General features: G+C 43.3%; 1 protein-coding gene across 9 annotated transcripts in view; it reads right to left on the reverse strand.

Moving 5' to 3' along the window:
* The window catches only part of AMBRA1 (autophagy and beclin 1 regulator 1), a 187,212-nt gene that overhangs the window by 64,130 nt on the left and 106,368 nt on the right, over positions 1 to 16,714 (reverse strand). For all 9 annotated transcript variants that reach the window (XM_069091534.1, XM_069091532.1, XM_069091531.1 and 6 more), the window contains one exon: positions 2,744 to 2,854. In XM_069091534.1, the coding sequence (XP_068947635.1) occupies positions 2,744 to 2,854 (111 nt within the window). The remainder of the gene's footprint in view (positions 1 to 2,743; positions 2,855 to 16,714) is intronic.

A 16,714-nucleotide genomic window follows, 5' to 3' on the forward strand; every position in this document is an offset into this window, starting at 1 on the left:
AAAGAAGCTACAACAATGAGAATTAGATAAACTAACAAAAAAAAAATGAGCTAGAGAAGTAGGAAGGGTGGTGTTCTGGAGAAAAAGTCCTATCAGGTGTTAAAATTTTCAAGGAGGACTTCTCACACATGCACCTCATACTTCAGGAAAGCAATTGTAAAATGTTCAGGGAAAGATCTAGCCCAAAGCCAGGGAGCCAGTGACTCCAAAAGAGGAAATCAAGGAAAGGAAGACAAGGAAGACACATCTAAAGAGATCAAGGCAACTTAGCAGGTTGCTTTCTGATGAGGACTGCTTAAAAAGAAGCCATCTAAGAGCACGGACACCTGACCAAGGTCTGATACAAGAATGTGACACACGTGGAAGAAGACTACTCAGAAGGAGCTTGGGAAAAAGGATAAAAACATGAACGACAAGACTTTTTAAAGGTGTGTTAATGTGCAGAGATGACAAAGAAAAATGCAGAACTCCTCAAACCCCATTCTGCTTCTAATCTCCTTATCAAGGAAACCGATCTCTAAACTGGTTACTGGTTAGGAAAGAAGTGAAGTTCAAGGCCCTTGGTTACTTTATGTATGGGAATGGTATAAAATCAACTAAATCAGTTAGCTGACAGAGTCTGAGGACATGATCACAAAACCACCTTTGGGCGTTTCTAAGAAGTTAGGGGAAAAGGGATATGGTATCAGAAGGCTAGAGATGGGCAAATTTTCTTAACTGTAAAGAGAATTTGGGGCAGGAGTGAATTCTAGAAACTATAGGTCAGTAATGCAAAATTCTAGGGTTGGACTAGGAGTGTTGTGATTAATGAATCAGCCTAATACAATGGAAAGGTCACAAGACCAGGGGTATCAAAGAATCTAGGTTGGTAACGTGGCTCTGCCATTTACTGTCCATGTAAACCTCAGGCAGGCCACTTAACTTCTCTAAGGCTCTGTAAAAGGAGGGTCTTCCAAGACCCCTTCCAGTTCTAGAGCCATGATGTTGTGGGACCTACTTTGTAGGACCATGACGTTGGTTCGGTCCTGATCAACATCTCCATTAATGACTTGGCTGAAGATCCCAAAGAAACGTTTGTCACATGTGCAAATGACACAAAGCTGGGAGGTACAGTTGATATGCTAGATGAGAAAATTAATATTCACAGAGATCTAAGGCTTTTGGAAGGTCGGGCTACAACTAAAATTTAGGATAGGATTTGGACTTGTTACTCCATTGGTGTGTGGAAGTCCCAGCTAAAGAAATTCCTTCTACCAATGCTGGATAATACCTTTTTTTTTTTTTTTTGCTTTTTGGAGGGCAATTGGGTTTAAGTGACTTGCCCAAGGTCACACAGCTAGTTTTTGTGTTGTGTCTGAGGTCGGATTAGAACTCAGGTCCTCCTGACTCCAGGGCCAATGCTCTATTCACTGTGCCACCTAGCCACCCCTACCTTTTCTATAATTTATAGTTTTAAGACAGTTGCCAAGAGCTCTGAGAGATTAAGTTGTGCCCAGGGCTACAGAGCCAATATCTCCCAGAGGCAGCACTTGAATCCAGGTCATCTTAGCTTCAAGAATGGCTCTCCATCCACTAAGCCATGTTGCTTCTATAAGGTGGCATCAAAAAAAATGAAATTTAACAGAGAAAAATATAAACTCCAACATTTGGGCAAAAAAAATCAACTTTAGAAGAGTAAAGAATTCCTAGATATTGCTAACAGTGCAACATAATTCAATAGTGTGAAGCAACTGCCAAAACAGCTGATATAATACTGGTCTAGATTAACAGAAATATAATTATCTAGACTAAAGGATGCAACAGTTGTAAGGTATTCACCAGTGTTCAGACCACACCTGATGTACTGCTGTCATGTAGACTGGGTGCTAATAAAATGAAATGAGCTCAGGAGCGCAAACAAAATAATGAAGGTTCTGGAAACCATATAATATGAGCGTGGCTGAAGGAACTAGGAATAATAATCCCATAAAGGCAGAATAGAGAGAACCTCATTATGTTTGTCAAATATATGAAGGCCTGTCACATGGAAGAGGAATTATATTTAGACTTTTATAGCTTCAGAGGGCAGAAATAGCATTCATGGCTGGAAATAAGTGAGGTATATTTTCTCACAATACAAGGAAGAACTAACATTTACAATTCTCCAAAAAAAAAAAAAAAAAGAAGAATTTGCTATATGATAAGGTAGTGAATTCTACCAGTAACTTTACCAGTGATACTAAAAAAAGAATGGGGAAGGGCAGGGTAGAGGGTGAGGGTGAGAAGCCCTAAGATACCTTCTCTACCTAAGAGAATATTCAGATTATTGTTGGGGACCAACACTGGGGGCTTAATTAGAAGCAATGAAAGCACCTCAGATGCTTGAAGCCATTTCCAGTCCTCTGAAGAGCTCCTTTGTACCCAGCTGGGAAGGTGTTTGATGCTCATCACTCTGCATCCAAGGCTCATCCCCCTAAAGAAGCAGGGCTTTCACTCAGTCCTGCCTGTCTCCCACCCCTCTTAGCTGGTTGCTCCATCATTTCCAAAGGAAATGAGAGACTTTCTTTTGGTACTTCTTGATTCAGGTTAAAATAGTAATTGATCAGTGGAAGAAGGTATTTCTCAGAGAAATCCCTATTCAGATCTTCAAGGAAAAAGTCATTCTGTTATCTGTACATCTAGAAACAAAGGGTTTTTTTATAACTCTGCAGTGAAAGATCAGATACAGTTACCCTTCTAATCCACTAACTTAAGTCTGGCTTACCATTGCTGATTTCTGGCAGGTCAAACTTGGTAAAGTCCCACCACTGGAGCCGGTAGGTGGTGTTGGCAATGTTACTGGCCACTGCAGACTGTCCATCACCAATTACTGCCCCTGTGAAGGAAAAAGGGAACCGTCAGCCAGTTTACCACAAGTTCCCATTGGGGAACACAATGAAACTTCACTAAGGTTTGTGAGGAAGAGAGGAGGAAAAAAAACAATCCAGTACAGGGAAGTTCAGAATGAGGAGGAGAATGAAATAGCCTCAAACACTGCACAGCCCCAAGAGCCACTTTTCCCAGTAAGACACATGATAAAATTATTAGTTTAATTACTTAAACCTAACATTACTACTTAAGAGTTATTAAGTGTCCACAATACATCAGGTTTGGCACTTGATGAAAAGAAAAGACATTACCCCTGTGCTGTGGGTTCACAACACCAAGAGGCAGATTGGAAGTAATACAAACACTGGAAAAGAAGGGAAAACAGGAAGGGGGGGAGATGAAGGAGTTAGGGGTGGGTCAGTCACAGCAGGGTGGGAGCAAGAATAACAAAAAGGCGTGAGGAAGCATTTCAGTTTCTGGTTATCTTTGGAATAGGCGATGCTGTCTGAAAGGCTTCTCCCCTTTTGTACATGGCCCTCTTCCCACTAAAGCCCTCCAAAATGATGTTACCGCTGGGGAAAAGATGGCCAAGAACAAATGAGATGGTATTTGTTGATCTCTTTGGACCCCTGGCATCTAACCCAGCAGAAATTTATGAGCCTGGTTTTGCAGCATCAGAATATTTTTATTAAGGCAATATTTTATCATCCCCCCACGAGAATTTCCCATTCTCTTTTAATGTCTCATGGTTTAACTTCTCTGAGATATATACTTCCGTATGACACTTTTTTCCTTGGTAACCAATTAAATAAAAAATGGATTAAAAAAAAAAAACAGGGTGACACTATAATTTGCAGTTGTATTTCATTTCCATGAACATGTCATTTTCTCCTCCTCCTCCTTTGGAGATATATTCCATAGACACCCACCCCTCTGATTAGACATAGCCAAACCCTCCTGGGAGCAGAAAATGGATTATGCCAGCTTTCCAAGTGGTATGCTCTGCTTCCAATCAGCTCCCACTTAGGCAAACTGACAATATGAAGGTTTGTCTTACATTTGACACAATGAGCAGAGCCAAACCTGGATTCCTCAGTCACCCGGCTCTGTACTGTACTTTAAAAGGATTTTCATAGGATTTATAGCTGGAGAAGCCCTTAGAGCTCATCTAGTCCAGCCCTTGAAGTTTAAAGATGTGGCAACTGAGGGTCCAGAAGTTAAGTGACTGACCCAGGTCACACTGGTCCTCAAGTAGCAGAGCCAGGATTTAAATTCAGGTCCAACGATTTCCAACCTAGAGTTCTTTCCAAAATATACCTCACTGCTTCTGTTTGCTACCTTATTTTTTGTGGTATGGGCACTGCTTTGCTAGCCCTGCTATTTAACTATCTCCTCTTCATAAAATCAAGAGATAGCAGAGAAAGAAGGTGTTCGTCCCTTACACTATTAACTAGGAGAAAAGAATTTTGTATATGTAGTATGTTGTATAGCTCTTATAACGGGTCTTCGGGAAGCTCCTTTTAAGGACAGTAGTTTGGTGAACATTTCCCTGACCCAGTTGAAGCTGCAAAAGGAGGGTGGTTAAATATTTGAGGGGTACAGGCACAAGGTAAAAACAATTCCTGTTAAGATATTTTTCATGTATTAGTTTTTAAAAAATCTTCCTCAGAGCAACACACTTACCCAACTAAGGTTTTCCCATAGGCTAAGAAAGAAGACATGGTTTGAGATATGATTGTGTCCTTAGACTTAAGCAGAACTTCCACAGGGCCCACTGAATCCAATTTACTCTCATGGCTTCAGGGGCTGATCACTCAACAGTCATAAATACCCTCTCTTACTATACTCGATAAAAATATCTAGCCATAATTATTATTTGACCTGGTCCATTTTACTAGGTCCCCTAGACAAAAGGAAAACTTAGGTTTTCTAGAAGGCCTATGTCAAGAGAGGCAGTATGGCATCATGGAAAGAACAGCAGGCTGGAAAGGAGTAGACAAGGGTTTGCACACTGGCTTGGACCCTCATTAACCCTGTGAACACTGGTCTCTCAGAACTTCAGCTGTAGTGACCACAAATCAGGTATAACAATATGTGTGACATATGTAGTCATAATGTGCTCCTCTCTCTGACACATCCTGGTTTTGAGGCCTCAGCAAGTCCTTTAACCTCTCAGTGCCCCTGACACTAAGACCCTTCAGTTGCAGAGAAGGGGGTCAACCTGCATCAGCGGAGGGAGTCATTTCATTGGAAGTTCCTTATATCAATGAAATCATATTTTTTAGTCAATATCGCCAATTCTTTTATTATGAAATAAACAATTTTCCCAGAGATCCCTTGATCCTGAAAAATAAGCTTTTTGGGGAGTTCCAGTCTCTGTTGCTGCTGAAGGGGAAAGGAAAGGGTATCCAAGCACACACACAATCTATACTCTCTAAGCCAGGTAATAGCCATTACTTCTACTCCAGGGTTTCAATAACCCCAATTTCAGTAGCCTCTTTCAAATAAATTAACTTCTATTTCCTTTGTGTTAATTGCTACCATGTGAGTATATAATATAACCCAAATAAAATGGGAGGGCCAGTTCAGGGTTGTTTGGGATTTAAAAGAATACACTCCAGCGCCCCACCCCCCCTCCAAGTTCTGTGGAAGAAAAGGCTGTGACTTACCTAAGCCTTATATTTCTTTTAGTGCCCAGAACATACTTAATAAAAATTGGTTAAAATTAACTGAATTGAATAAGAAACAAATAACAATGGAGGCTTAAGTGATGGTTAAAAATCTGCTGATTGTGATCCCTAGTAACTGAGAGGCTAACCCATCCCAAGCCCCATGTCCTAGAAGGGAGTCTTAATAATCAAAGAAACAGTTAGACCAGCTCTTTATGAAAGAGGGCAAATAGGAGAGATCTCCTTCCAGGGGTGCTCAAAGCGAAGGAGGAAACTTGGTACTAAGAAGACACATGTGTCAGTGACGCAGTACCAGAGATTAAAGAGTTAAAGATGCCAGCAACAGATTAGGATACTGTTGCCAGGTACTTGTCTGTTGGCAGAGTTCTATGCCACTTTAGCCTGACCTTCGTGGAAGAAATTTCCCTCCAGTTTTTAAAGCAAAAAATAAAACAAAAGCAAAAACAAGTTTAAAAAACTTAGCAGGTCTCTGACTACCCAGATGAACACATAGGAATACCAAAATAAACTTATTTGTGCACTCATTCTCAAAAATCTTTACATAGGAGTTAGCGAGCACCAGAGACAAAGGCCCTAGAGGCCTTTCTGGGAATTCTTAGTCCCTCAGATTTCCTTAAGTCCTATCAAGTAATGAGCAGAGTAATGCTACACAGAGGGGTTGCACTTTAATTCCGTGTTATGATTCCACCAAAGGTAATGTTGTTCATGAGACTACCATCAAAAACACTGGTCTATGAGGCAGCTAGGTGGCACAGTGAATAGAGCACTGGCCCTGGAGTCAGGAGGACCTGAGTTCAAATATGGCCTCAGACACTTAACACTAGCCATGTGACCTTGGGCAAGTCACTTAACCCCAACTGCCCTGCCTCACTCCCTCCCCCCCCCCCCCAAAAAAAAAAGAAAGAAAAAAACACTGGTCTACTGGGAAGTTCTTTTCCATAATGGAGATTATCAATACATGACAGAAAAAAGTTACAGAAACACTATTCTTTAGCAAACATCCACCTGCTGACTCCACTTACTGGATTACAAACTAGCTGGAAACCAGGAACCTTCCAAATCTATTGTTTCAAAGATGACTTCCTGGCCTGGAGTGTATAACTATATTTCAATATAACTGGTTTCTCTTGTAAACCTTTGCATATTGCTTTATTTTATGCTTTTAAAAACTTTAAAAACATTGTTCTGAAAAGTGATCCAAAGGCTTCACCAGACTGTCACAAAAGGATCAGTGACAACAAGATGCTAAGAACCCCTAGTTTAAAGAGTAACTAGTTATGGCACTGTGGTCACTGACAGGTAGATATGATGAGGTAGGGCAGGTATCAATCCTCAGAAAAAAATGCCTTGGTCCAAATAGCAAGTAAGAGCTTAAAAGAACTTGACTTTAATAATGAAGTCAATAGGGGCAGCTAAGTGGCACAGTGAATAGAGCACTGGCCCTGGAGTCAGGAGGATCTGAGTTCAAATTCAGCCTAGACACTTCACAACACCCTACTAGCTGTGTGACCTTGGGCAAGTCACTTAACCCTAACTGCCCTGTCTTCTTCCTCAAAAAAAAAAAAAGAATGAAGTTGAGATTCAGATGAGCTCTAGTGAGGCCTAGACCCTGACCTCTCTGGTAGTTGGTCCCTGACACCTTTTGCCTTTCTCCCCACTTCTCCCAAATAGTCAAGAGCTGGAGGAAGGGCAAGCGGAATACTGGGCTTTGAATGGGATATGCTCTGACCACAAGGACAGCTCAGACACCTCTTCACCTGCCATGGCATGCCAAGTGAAATGAGCACGTGTGGCTCCTCTCATGAGGATGCAGGTCTCAGGCACTGAATGAGGACCTCATCCAAAGAAAAGGACACCTGATCACAAAAGAAAGGGAAGAAACCCAAAGCCAGTGATGTGTCACCAAAGAGGGAAGACAAAAAATAAGCTATGCATCTCCTGCCCTGAGACAAGCTTCCCAAGTTTTAACCTGGGAATCTTAAAAGCCTCAGAAACACCTCACAACACCCAGGCGAGATGTGGTGAGCTATACCACACCTTGACCTCTGCACTGCAGTCTTTTTTTTTTTTGTCTCTTCTCTCAGATTTCTCTCCTTTGATGCTTGGAAAGAAGAATTATAAACATTTTTTACCAGCACCTGAGGAGGAGCTCAGGGGGGGCAGGCAAGGAGGGAGGAGAGAACAGGAAGCCTAGAAGAACACAGACCTAGGATACTATTCCACAAATGGTTTGTTGAAATGACTTCAGACCAAGAGCCTAGTAAGTATAGCAATACACCCAGCTTTGGGAAAGAAAGAGACAGGTGGTGATGAAGAGGGAAAGGAAGGCTTAAACTGCATTCCCGGCCATGTGAAATCTGCTCTATTTGAAGCTGCCTTCACACATGACAGCTGCCTTCGACTATGCTGCTGGGAAGATGGAATGGGAACAGAAGCCTGGGGAGGGAATACTGATTGGGTCGAAAACACAATCATTAACCATGCCTTCCGTCTGACAATGTGCAAAGAGCTAAGAATCAGTTAGCTGGCTACTGGAGCTGGGACTGACTAGACCAAAGAGAACAACCAAGCAGTTTCAACAAAACCTTTCACAGGATCACACAGCATAAGCATATGTGGACATAAGATGAGGACAGATTGTGCGCCACTTTTTTCAAACATGTATTTAAAATGGTGTCTTAGGAAAGGAAATGGTGCCTTCTCTTCCTGGATCGGAAAACCAAAATGTAGTTTTGAGAATCCCCAGGCCATAAAAGCACTAGTCACGCTCATTCTCCAGCTGAACCATTCCCTGCGAGCTCTGCTCACAATGATCCTGCCACCCAAGGCCTCAGGGCCACATAAGCCTCTCCCCAGTTTGAGAGTTTTTACTGAAATGGCCACAAAGAGAACATATGGTAGTTTTCTTTAAAGTTTACTGAAAATAACTCATTGCTTCTCTGGTCATATTTTCCTGCAGTAGTCTGAGAGGTAGTATGGTGTAGCACAGAGAGTCAGGAAGCCCTGGGCTGAAGTCTCCCCTCCTGTCGTCTATTGGCTCTGTGACTCCAAGCACATCACTTAGACCTGGGAGTGATCTGAACAACTCTCTAAGCTGCACTATGACTGCTGACCTGCATTGGTAGAGGGAATTACCAGTTAGGGAGTACAGTGCAGTGGAGAGAACACTGGATTTACAGTCAGAAGGAAGGAAGAAAAGAAACACAAATACCTGAATGGCTGTTATGTGTCCAACACTGTGCTAAATGCTTCATAAATGTGCTCTCATTTCATCTTCACTACGATCCTACGAGATAAGTACCCTTATCATCTATATGTTACAGCTGAGGAAACCAAGGCAGACAGTGGTTAAGTGACTTTTCTAGGATCACACAGCTACTAAATGTCTGAGGTCAGATTTGACTCAAAGCTTCCTGACTCCAGACCTGGTGGTCTATCCACTGAGCCCCCAAGCAGCCGAAAGACCTGGGTCCATGCTCTGCAATTCAGACCAGGTGTATCCCCACATGTTTAGGCCCCAGTTTCCCCAAATATTTAGTGAGGGAGTTGGCCTTGATGGCCTTTAGAGTCCTTTCCAGCCCTGAATCTCTGACCCTATGAAACCACCAGCAAAAATTCAACCAGGTATGGACTAAGGGTTATCAGGATCAAACCAGATAATCCTCTTTGATTGCTGCAACCCTGGGTCTGACACATGGCCATTTGAATTGTCTTGGATGAGCTCCTATGGGGATGTGTCATGGACAGATCACACTGTCCTTCCTGAACTCAGACTCTGCCCAAGCCAGCCCTTGTGACCAGAAGGCAATTTCCTCTCACTCAGAAACCCCTGATTCCTTCAAAACTGCTCCCAAGACACCTTCTGCATGAAGCTTTTCCTGACCCCTCAACTGCTCATGGCTTCCCTGCTATATTTGTTGTTGTCTATACTTTGTATTATGGTTGTGTAGTATATTTGGCAGACGCATCTATTTATCCACTGTACTCCCAAAGGAATGCAGGGCCCCAGAGGGTAGAGAGACCTTGTACCTTTGTATCCCCAGGCCAAGCAGGCACTTTGCAAATGTGTGTCCATTACGTAACTTTTTTACCTGGCATATCAAGTAAGACTTCCTTCCTCTTATCTGTCCTAAATTCACCTTGTTCAGGAATGACAGCTGGCACCTGATCCATGTGGTACACCTTCCAGGTAACACTCTGCTCAAATGGATTTTCTCTTCCTTGGCCCTCATAATTCAACCCAACACCTTCCACATCTTATTAATGAAAAAATTGTGCTTCAGAGGTTACATCTTTTGCTAAGATCCCACAGATACTACGTTTCAGAGGTAGGTCTAAACCCAGGCCTGTGAAGTCCTAATTCAGTGTTTTTCCCATTATTCCATACTGGTCTTTCCAGACTTAAATATATTCAAACTGTTAATGATTTTGTGGAATTCAATCAAGTCTCTCTCTACTATTTACTTGTTCATGAGTATTTCTTCCAGAGACTGTATTCTCATCTGTAAAATGGGGATAATACTATGTCCCTCACCCATTTTACAGTGTTTCTGTGAAGAAATACCTTTACTGGTCTTCTCTTAGCTTCTGTCACTCCCAGTTGAAGAATCTTTTTTAGCTGGTCCCCCTGGACTCCCTCAGATCACCTTCTCTAGGTGGCCAAGAGCATTGGGTTTACACCAAGGAGACCCGGGTGCAAATCACTCCTCAGATTCTCACTTGCTGGGTAACCCTGGGCAGGGCCCTTTGCCACTGTTTACCTCAAGCTCCTTAGCTGGAAAATGAGGGCAATGACAGCACTTACCTCTCAGGGTTATTGTGAGGATCAAGTTGTTTTATGCAAGTATGCAAGTATGTATGTATGTATGCATGCACACACACATGTATATGTATAAATGCTACCATCATCATCATCATCTTCATCATCAGATGGCTGTCTTTCTGTGGACCTGCTGGCTCCTTCCTGAGCTATAGCCCTTAGAGGCCTGGGCAACATCCTTCTAGCCCCAGGCACAGCATCATTTTGTATAAGGGAGGCAGGAAGATTAGTGGTAATGAGAACAGCAGTGTACATACGTACATACACACACACATACACACACACACCCTCACTGTGCAATCACAACATGCTTTCTTCACCACTCTGAATTGTGACTCTGTGTCTTGTGCAGTAACTCCGTGAGTTCCTCTTGGTTTATGCAGGGAAACCAAGGCTCTGACTTGCCAAGTCACAAGGATAATGTCAGAGCCTGGAATCAAGTTCTAGTCTTTTGACTGCAAACCCAGTTACCTTTTCCTCATGGAAAAGGTGTATGTTGTGACCTTCCAGGTTTTATACTCGAGGACAAGTTTAATTCAAACTAGAAATGCCAAAGGGAAGACAGGGAGTTCTCTCTTGAGAAAAGACAAGTTCCTCATTCAGATTTCCCACAGTAGGAAGCCAAGCCTTCCCCTTAGCCTGGGGCGAAGCCAGAAGGTAAGTTGGTATTAGAAAGACACAATGTACTCTGCCACAAAGAAAACCTAATGGGATGCAATGTCTGATCTGGTATTATAGGCTTTAGCTAAAACAAAAACTTCCCACATGATGCCATGTCACAGCACCAGCCCTAGGAATAGTTCTGATGACACTGAATAGATGGGTGTTTGACCAGGCCCGGGCTGTTAAAGCATAATGTCACTGGCAAGGTACGTATGTATGTGTGTATGTATGCATGGTGTATGCACGTACATATGTGCGGGCTCCTAAATGCTATTGCTATGTGGTGTTTAGTTTAGGAAACTACAATTCTGTGATTTGTGAAACTAAAGATTATGCCTCTAACTTAATATAGCTGTCTTAGTACGTCCATGGCTACTCTAAGGTCAATGGTAGCATGGCCAGGAATCTCCAAAAGGTCCCAAACTCAACAGGAGTGGTGGGGTCCAATAAAAATAGCACATTCTGATTCTCTGAGCTCAGCATGGACAAAGCCAGGTTCCTAAATGCCTCAGGACTTACTCAACAGCCCAGTACCCTAATAATAACCCAAAAGGAGGTGGACCAAACCTGACCCCCACTAGGTTAATGTTAGTGGGTGGCCTATGAGTGATCGTGGTCCATAGACACTGGGGGTAGAAGAGGGTGAAGTACTTGGAAGAAGAGGGAATCTGGAACCAGATGGCCTAAGTGTCATCTTGGCTCTACTAATTAGCACCTATGTGACCACAGACAAATTATCTTGCTGGAACTTGGTTTTCTCACCAGAAAAATAAGGGCTTTGGCCAAGACTTGGACTCCAAGGTGCCAGTCCAGTTGCTAATCCTGTGAAATGGCTGGGGACACTGTGCTGAGTCTCATATGCTTCTACAGAGGGCATATGAGACTCAACAGGATATGTGCACATTTGGGCCATCATTCATATACATGAATAAAGAATGAGTTCAGAGTAGCATTGATCTCTTCACTGAAAGTATAGAGGCCTTTGAAATGGATATGATCCTTATGTATAGGTGGATAAAAACAGAGGTCAAATAATCTGAAACCAATGTAGTGGAAAGGGCCCTAGACTAGAAGTCTGAAGACGTGAGCCCAATGTCAGCACTGTCAGTGCTGGGGGAGCTTTCCTGGCCCCCACCTCCCCAGGTTGCTCACTGCACACATGTCCCCCCCTCCCCCCCCTCTCTCTAATATCCCTCTCTGTATTGTTTCCTCCATCAGACCATAACCTCCTTGAGGGTAGGGGCTGTCTTGTATCTGTACATCCAACGTTCAGCACAGTGTTCGGAACATAGTGAGGTGGTCGTAAATACTCTCCCTAAGTGTAAGCCATCTACTACCTAATATTACCTGCTTACTACCGATGCTACCCACCTACTACCTCAGGCTACCTGCCTTCTACCTAGGTTACCTACCCAGCCCTGCAGGACTTCAGACAAATCACTGAACCTTGTCAGGCCTTGGTTTTTTCTAAAAATGAGAGGTTAAGCTAAGATGAGCTCTAGACTGCCTAGTGGGGATCCTAGCATCAAAAATCCCTAACAGCTCCATGCTACTGACAATTTCACTGGCAGCTGTCTGGGCTTGAGCTTTAGGAGACTGACCTCATATGCCCATCCTGCATATCTGAGCTCCTTCAACACACACATTCTAATAAGTCAAATTACCTCCTCTGACACTAATGATGTAATTGGGACATGCAATTATGAAAGAACACTCAGTTACAAATAAATGAATATCATTACATTCCTTCCACTTGCAAAATTGTTAAAGATAAAAACAAATAAGCTCAACAAAATGCATATTACTCAAAGGCTTACTGGGAACAAGGTGGGTTCTAAAACTGAGAGGTGTTTTTTCTTTTCTTGGGGGGTGGGGAATGAGGTGGGAGGAAAGAGAGACATTCCTACTGGGCAAGGCTTTCATCTGATAAAAGACATGAAGGTGGATGAGCATTTAGAATGACTTTAATTCCCACCTCCCCCTAACCTGTATTTGCTATATTTGGATTCCAGCACTTCTGAGAGGAGAATACTATGACTGGGTCAGATGGGCTCACAGGTGAGGCCAGGTAAGATTCCAGGAAAACTGAAATGCCTCCTTCTGATGGGTCTGGAGTGGGGGCTATGAGGACAGGGTGGTGCTCACTTTTCAGGCCCCTGGAGATTCGAGGAGAGAGCAAAGAGAAACGTGAACACTTGAGAGCTCTCACCAGACACATGACATATTGTTATGATTTCTGGAGGTTTGGCTGTTTGGTGGAAGCTTGAGTGAGCAGGCAGGGCAAGACCAGAGGGTCTTGGGATTGTCAACAACAGGAGGGAATCAACCTTCACTGCTGCAGTGAGGATGCAGATTTAAAAATCCTAAAATCTGCAAGGAGGGGAAATGGAAATGTGCTGAACGTGGGTTTGACTGGCAGCTTTCCTCGTCTGTCGATCACAAGGTAATAAACACTGGGAGATGGCAGAAAAGAAGATAAATGCTTTCAGTAGCACTATTCCCCACCCTCCCCTCCTCTTCCGCCCCCACTCAGCACATGACAAGAGAGTTAAGCAAGAAAATAAATCAGCTTCTTAACCAACTCTTTTGTTAAAAACTTTTCTTACAGGCCACCTACACGTGAATTACTGCTCTATGAGCCTACATTCTCCTTAGGGGGCCCAGCATGGAAAGGGGGAGGGGGGTGCTAGTCAGATCAGCACCTGCACATTTCAGGATATGGAGCTACGTGGAGGAGACGAGAGTTGGGCCTAAAAACACACACACACACACACAAAAGGTCAGCCTTAACCCTGAGGCAGGCAAGCAGACAAGAACATCCAAGCCAAAGGCTACAATTTAAAACCCAACACTGCTCCATATGCACAAGCCCTACATAAGATCCCAGTCCTAGAAGCACTGGAAGGGGCCTTAAAGTCATCTAGTCCAATTCCTTCACTTCCCAAGTAGTAAAATGAGAGCTAAGGAGAGGAAGGGACCCTCTGTATATCCTCATTACACAGAGAACAAGCAGCCAAGAAGGAGGCTGAGTGGAGACCCTCTGACACCAACTCCAGTTTTCATTCTGCTCCCCCGGCAGGCAGGGGCAAGTTGACAGATAAGCCCCCTGCCTCAGTCTGTCATGGCGGCTACACAAAGACCCCGGGGCTGCCTCTTCAAGGGACTGATTTCTCGAGTATCAAGAGAAAAGATCTCCATGGGCCTAAGGGGAGAGAAAGAGACCACAGTTTTAGAGGTAGAAGAGATTTTAGATATTATCAGACATCACACAGATGGGGACACTGACGCCCAGAGAGGAAAATGAATAGTCTAAGTTAATGCAGGCAGTAAATAGCAAAGCAGGGACCCCAAGCCAAGTTCACTGACTCTAAATTTAGGGCTCCTTCCTCACTACAGGAGAGCTGAGAGTGGGCAAGGTTGTGGGCAGTTAGGTAGCTTGTCCTAAGCTAATTCAGCAGACTCTGGAGCTGCCAATACCAAATCCACATTCCAAAAAGTCCATCAGGTTGTAGACCTTTCTGGCTTCCCACAATTGCAGCTAAGATTGATAACTGATGATAATGAGGCCAGTATCTGAGGAAGGCCACAGAGTGTCTTCTGAAGCATAACTGTGACAGATGAATGAACAAAAGTCCCATCTAAACCTTGCCTAGGAGATCCTTGAAAATGAAGTCCGGGAACCTCTCTAAGATGATTTTGTTCTATCTGACCAATACAACCCCTTTCTTCTACCACCCAGCCTACTGGCCACCTTCAAATCAACTCCCTTTGCATAGAAGACTACATATTTTACTTGGGACACAGCTGCTCACATGAAGAAAGCAGGCATCCTGAGTGACATGGGGTTCAGGAGAGTCCTGGTCTGGGCTGGTCTGAGCTCTGCTCCATTCACACACAGGTCAGGTTCTAAAACTGACACAAAAACTAGGGCTCTGTTTTAAAGATATGGGGGCAGAGCACTCTTCACAAGAAGAGAGGTTGAGGAAGAGATGATTAGAAATAGTTTCTAATTAAACACTCACAGTTTAGACATTAATGCTAGGCATAGTTAAGAAGTACAGCGGAGTCACATAGCCAGGGATGGTACTGGGATGTCTCAAGAAACTGGAGAGCAATTGTGCTTGGCTTTTCCATTCCTGAAGAACAAGCCCCATGCCATCGCCAGGCAGCCTTCTTCACTCCCAATGTGAGCTCCTCAGCTTTGTGTGTGAGCACAGTGAGACCTGCTCATAAAAGCTGTGTGGAGTGCAGAGATCTGCACATGGGCACACATGTACCCATGTTCTCACCATCTCTTGCTTGGTCTCTTTTCCTTGATCACGAGGTACTTGAGAATAGGGGTCGACTCTTCACATTCTTTATGCCCTCTTAGAACCCGGAATAGCATGATATATACTACCAAATGTTCAATATGTGTCCACAAAAATTATTGATGGGAATATCCAGGAATGTCACTTTTTAAGTTTTTTAAGCATTAAAATCACACACTTGTTTTTCATGAGAGAGAGGGACAATTCAATGTATATAATATACATACATTTTAATGTATATAATACATACATATATGTATATAATATATACATATATACAATATAAAGAAAAGGGTCCAGTGAGGTTAAATAACTCTAAACAGGGGCAGCTAGGTGACGAAGTAAATAGAGCACCAGCCCTGGAGGCAGGAGGACCTGAATTCACATCTGACCTCAGACACTTGACACACTTACTAGCTGTGTGACCTTGGGTAAGTCACTTAACTCCAATTGTCTTGCCTTCCCCCCTCCAAAAATAAATAGGTAGATAGATAATTCTAAACAACCGGGGGAAACCAGTCTACACCAAACCTTGGTATGAAATTTAGATGACAACCACCAGACATTATCTATATAGCCAAAGGAAGAATGAGACACTTTAGGAAAAGAAATCATATAGACATGACTTTAGAGATTTGCTCCTTTAAATGTCCAAAGGATCACAGATTTAGAGCTGGACAGGCCCTCTGAGGTGATCTAGTGCAAAGCTTTCATTTTATGAATGAGGAAATTGAGGCTCACAGAAATTAACTGATTCACATGAAAGAACTGGGATCCAAACTCAGGGCCCTTTGAATCCACTGTGGAGGTTTTGTCAATGTACCATACTCTCCTCCCATGATGCTTCAGTCTTGTCCAGTCTGGTGTGGTGTGAGGGTGACACCCAGCTGCTAATGAACATTAAATTCCCTGAGGCACAGACTCATTCTGAACTTCTGAAATGCAGCAGAGATAATGTTCAGCTCACTTGGGAGTTAACATAAAGACAGCCAACCTCCTAGGTCAGCTAAAGAAGCATGCATTTCAAGTTTGGGTTAATCCAGTTGACCCTGCCAAATCTGAAGAAGAAAGGAAGCAAAAGACTTTGCAGAGTCAGGTAACGCAGACCCAACCCACAAAGGCTGGAATCTCCCTGCCACCATCTTCCTGGCTTCACACTAGAAACAAAATAGGCAGGCAGATGCCTTGCCTGCGGCTTGTTTCATGCATGTTGCCCTGATGCTTCACGGATGTCTTACCTTGAAGAAGGGCTTATTGTTCATGTTAGGTCAGATGGATCTCTGAGAAAGCCTGTGGCTAACAAGTAGCTGGCAGAAAGAGGGTTTTCATAAAGGAAAGGAGAAAGAGGCTAAGATATGTTTCATTCTTTCCCCTTCTGTCTGAAT

Source organism: Petaurus breviceps, unplaced genomic scaffold (assembly GCF_028583685.1).
Source record: "Petaurus breviceps papuanus isolate PSGF00001 unplaced genomic scaffold, PetGlider_PUasm1.0 188, whole genome shotgun sequence".
In the NCBI taxonomy this organism is placed as follows: Eukaryota; Metazoa; Chordata; class Mammalia; order Diprotodontia; family Petauridae; genus Petaurus; species Petaurus breviceps.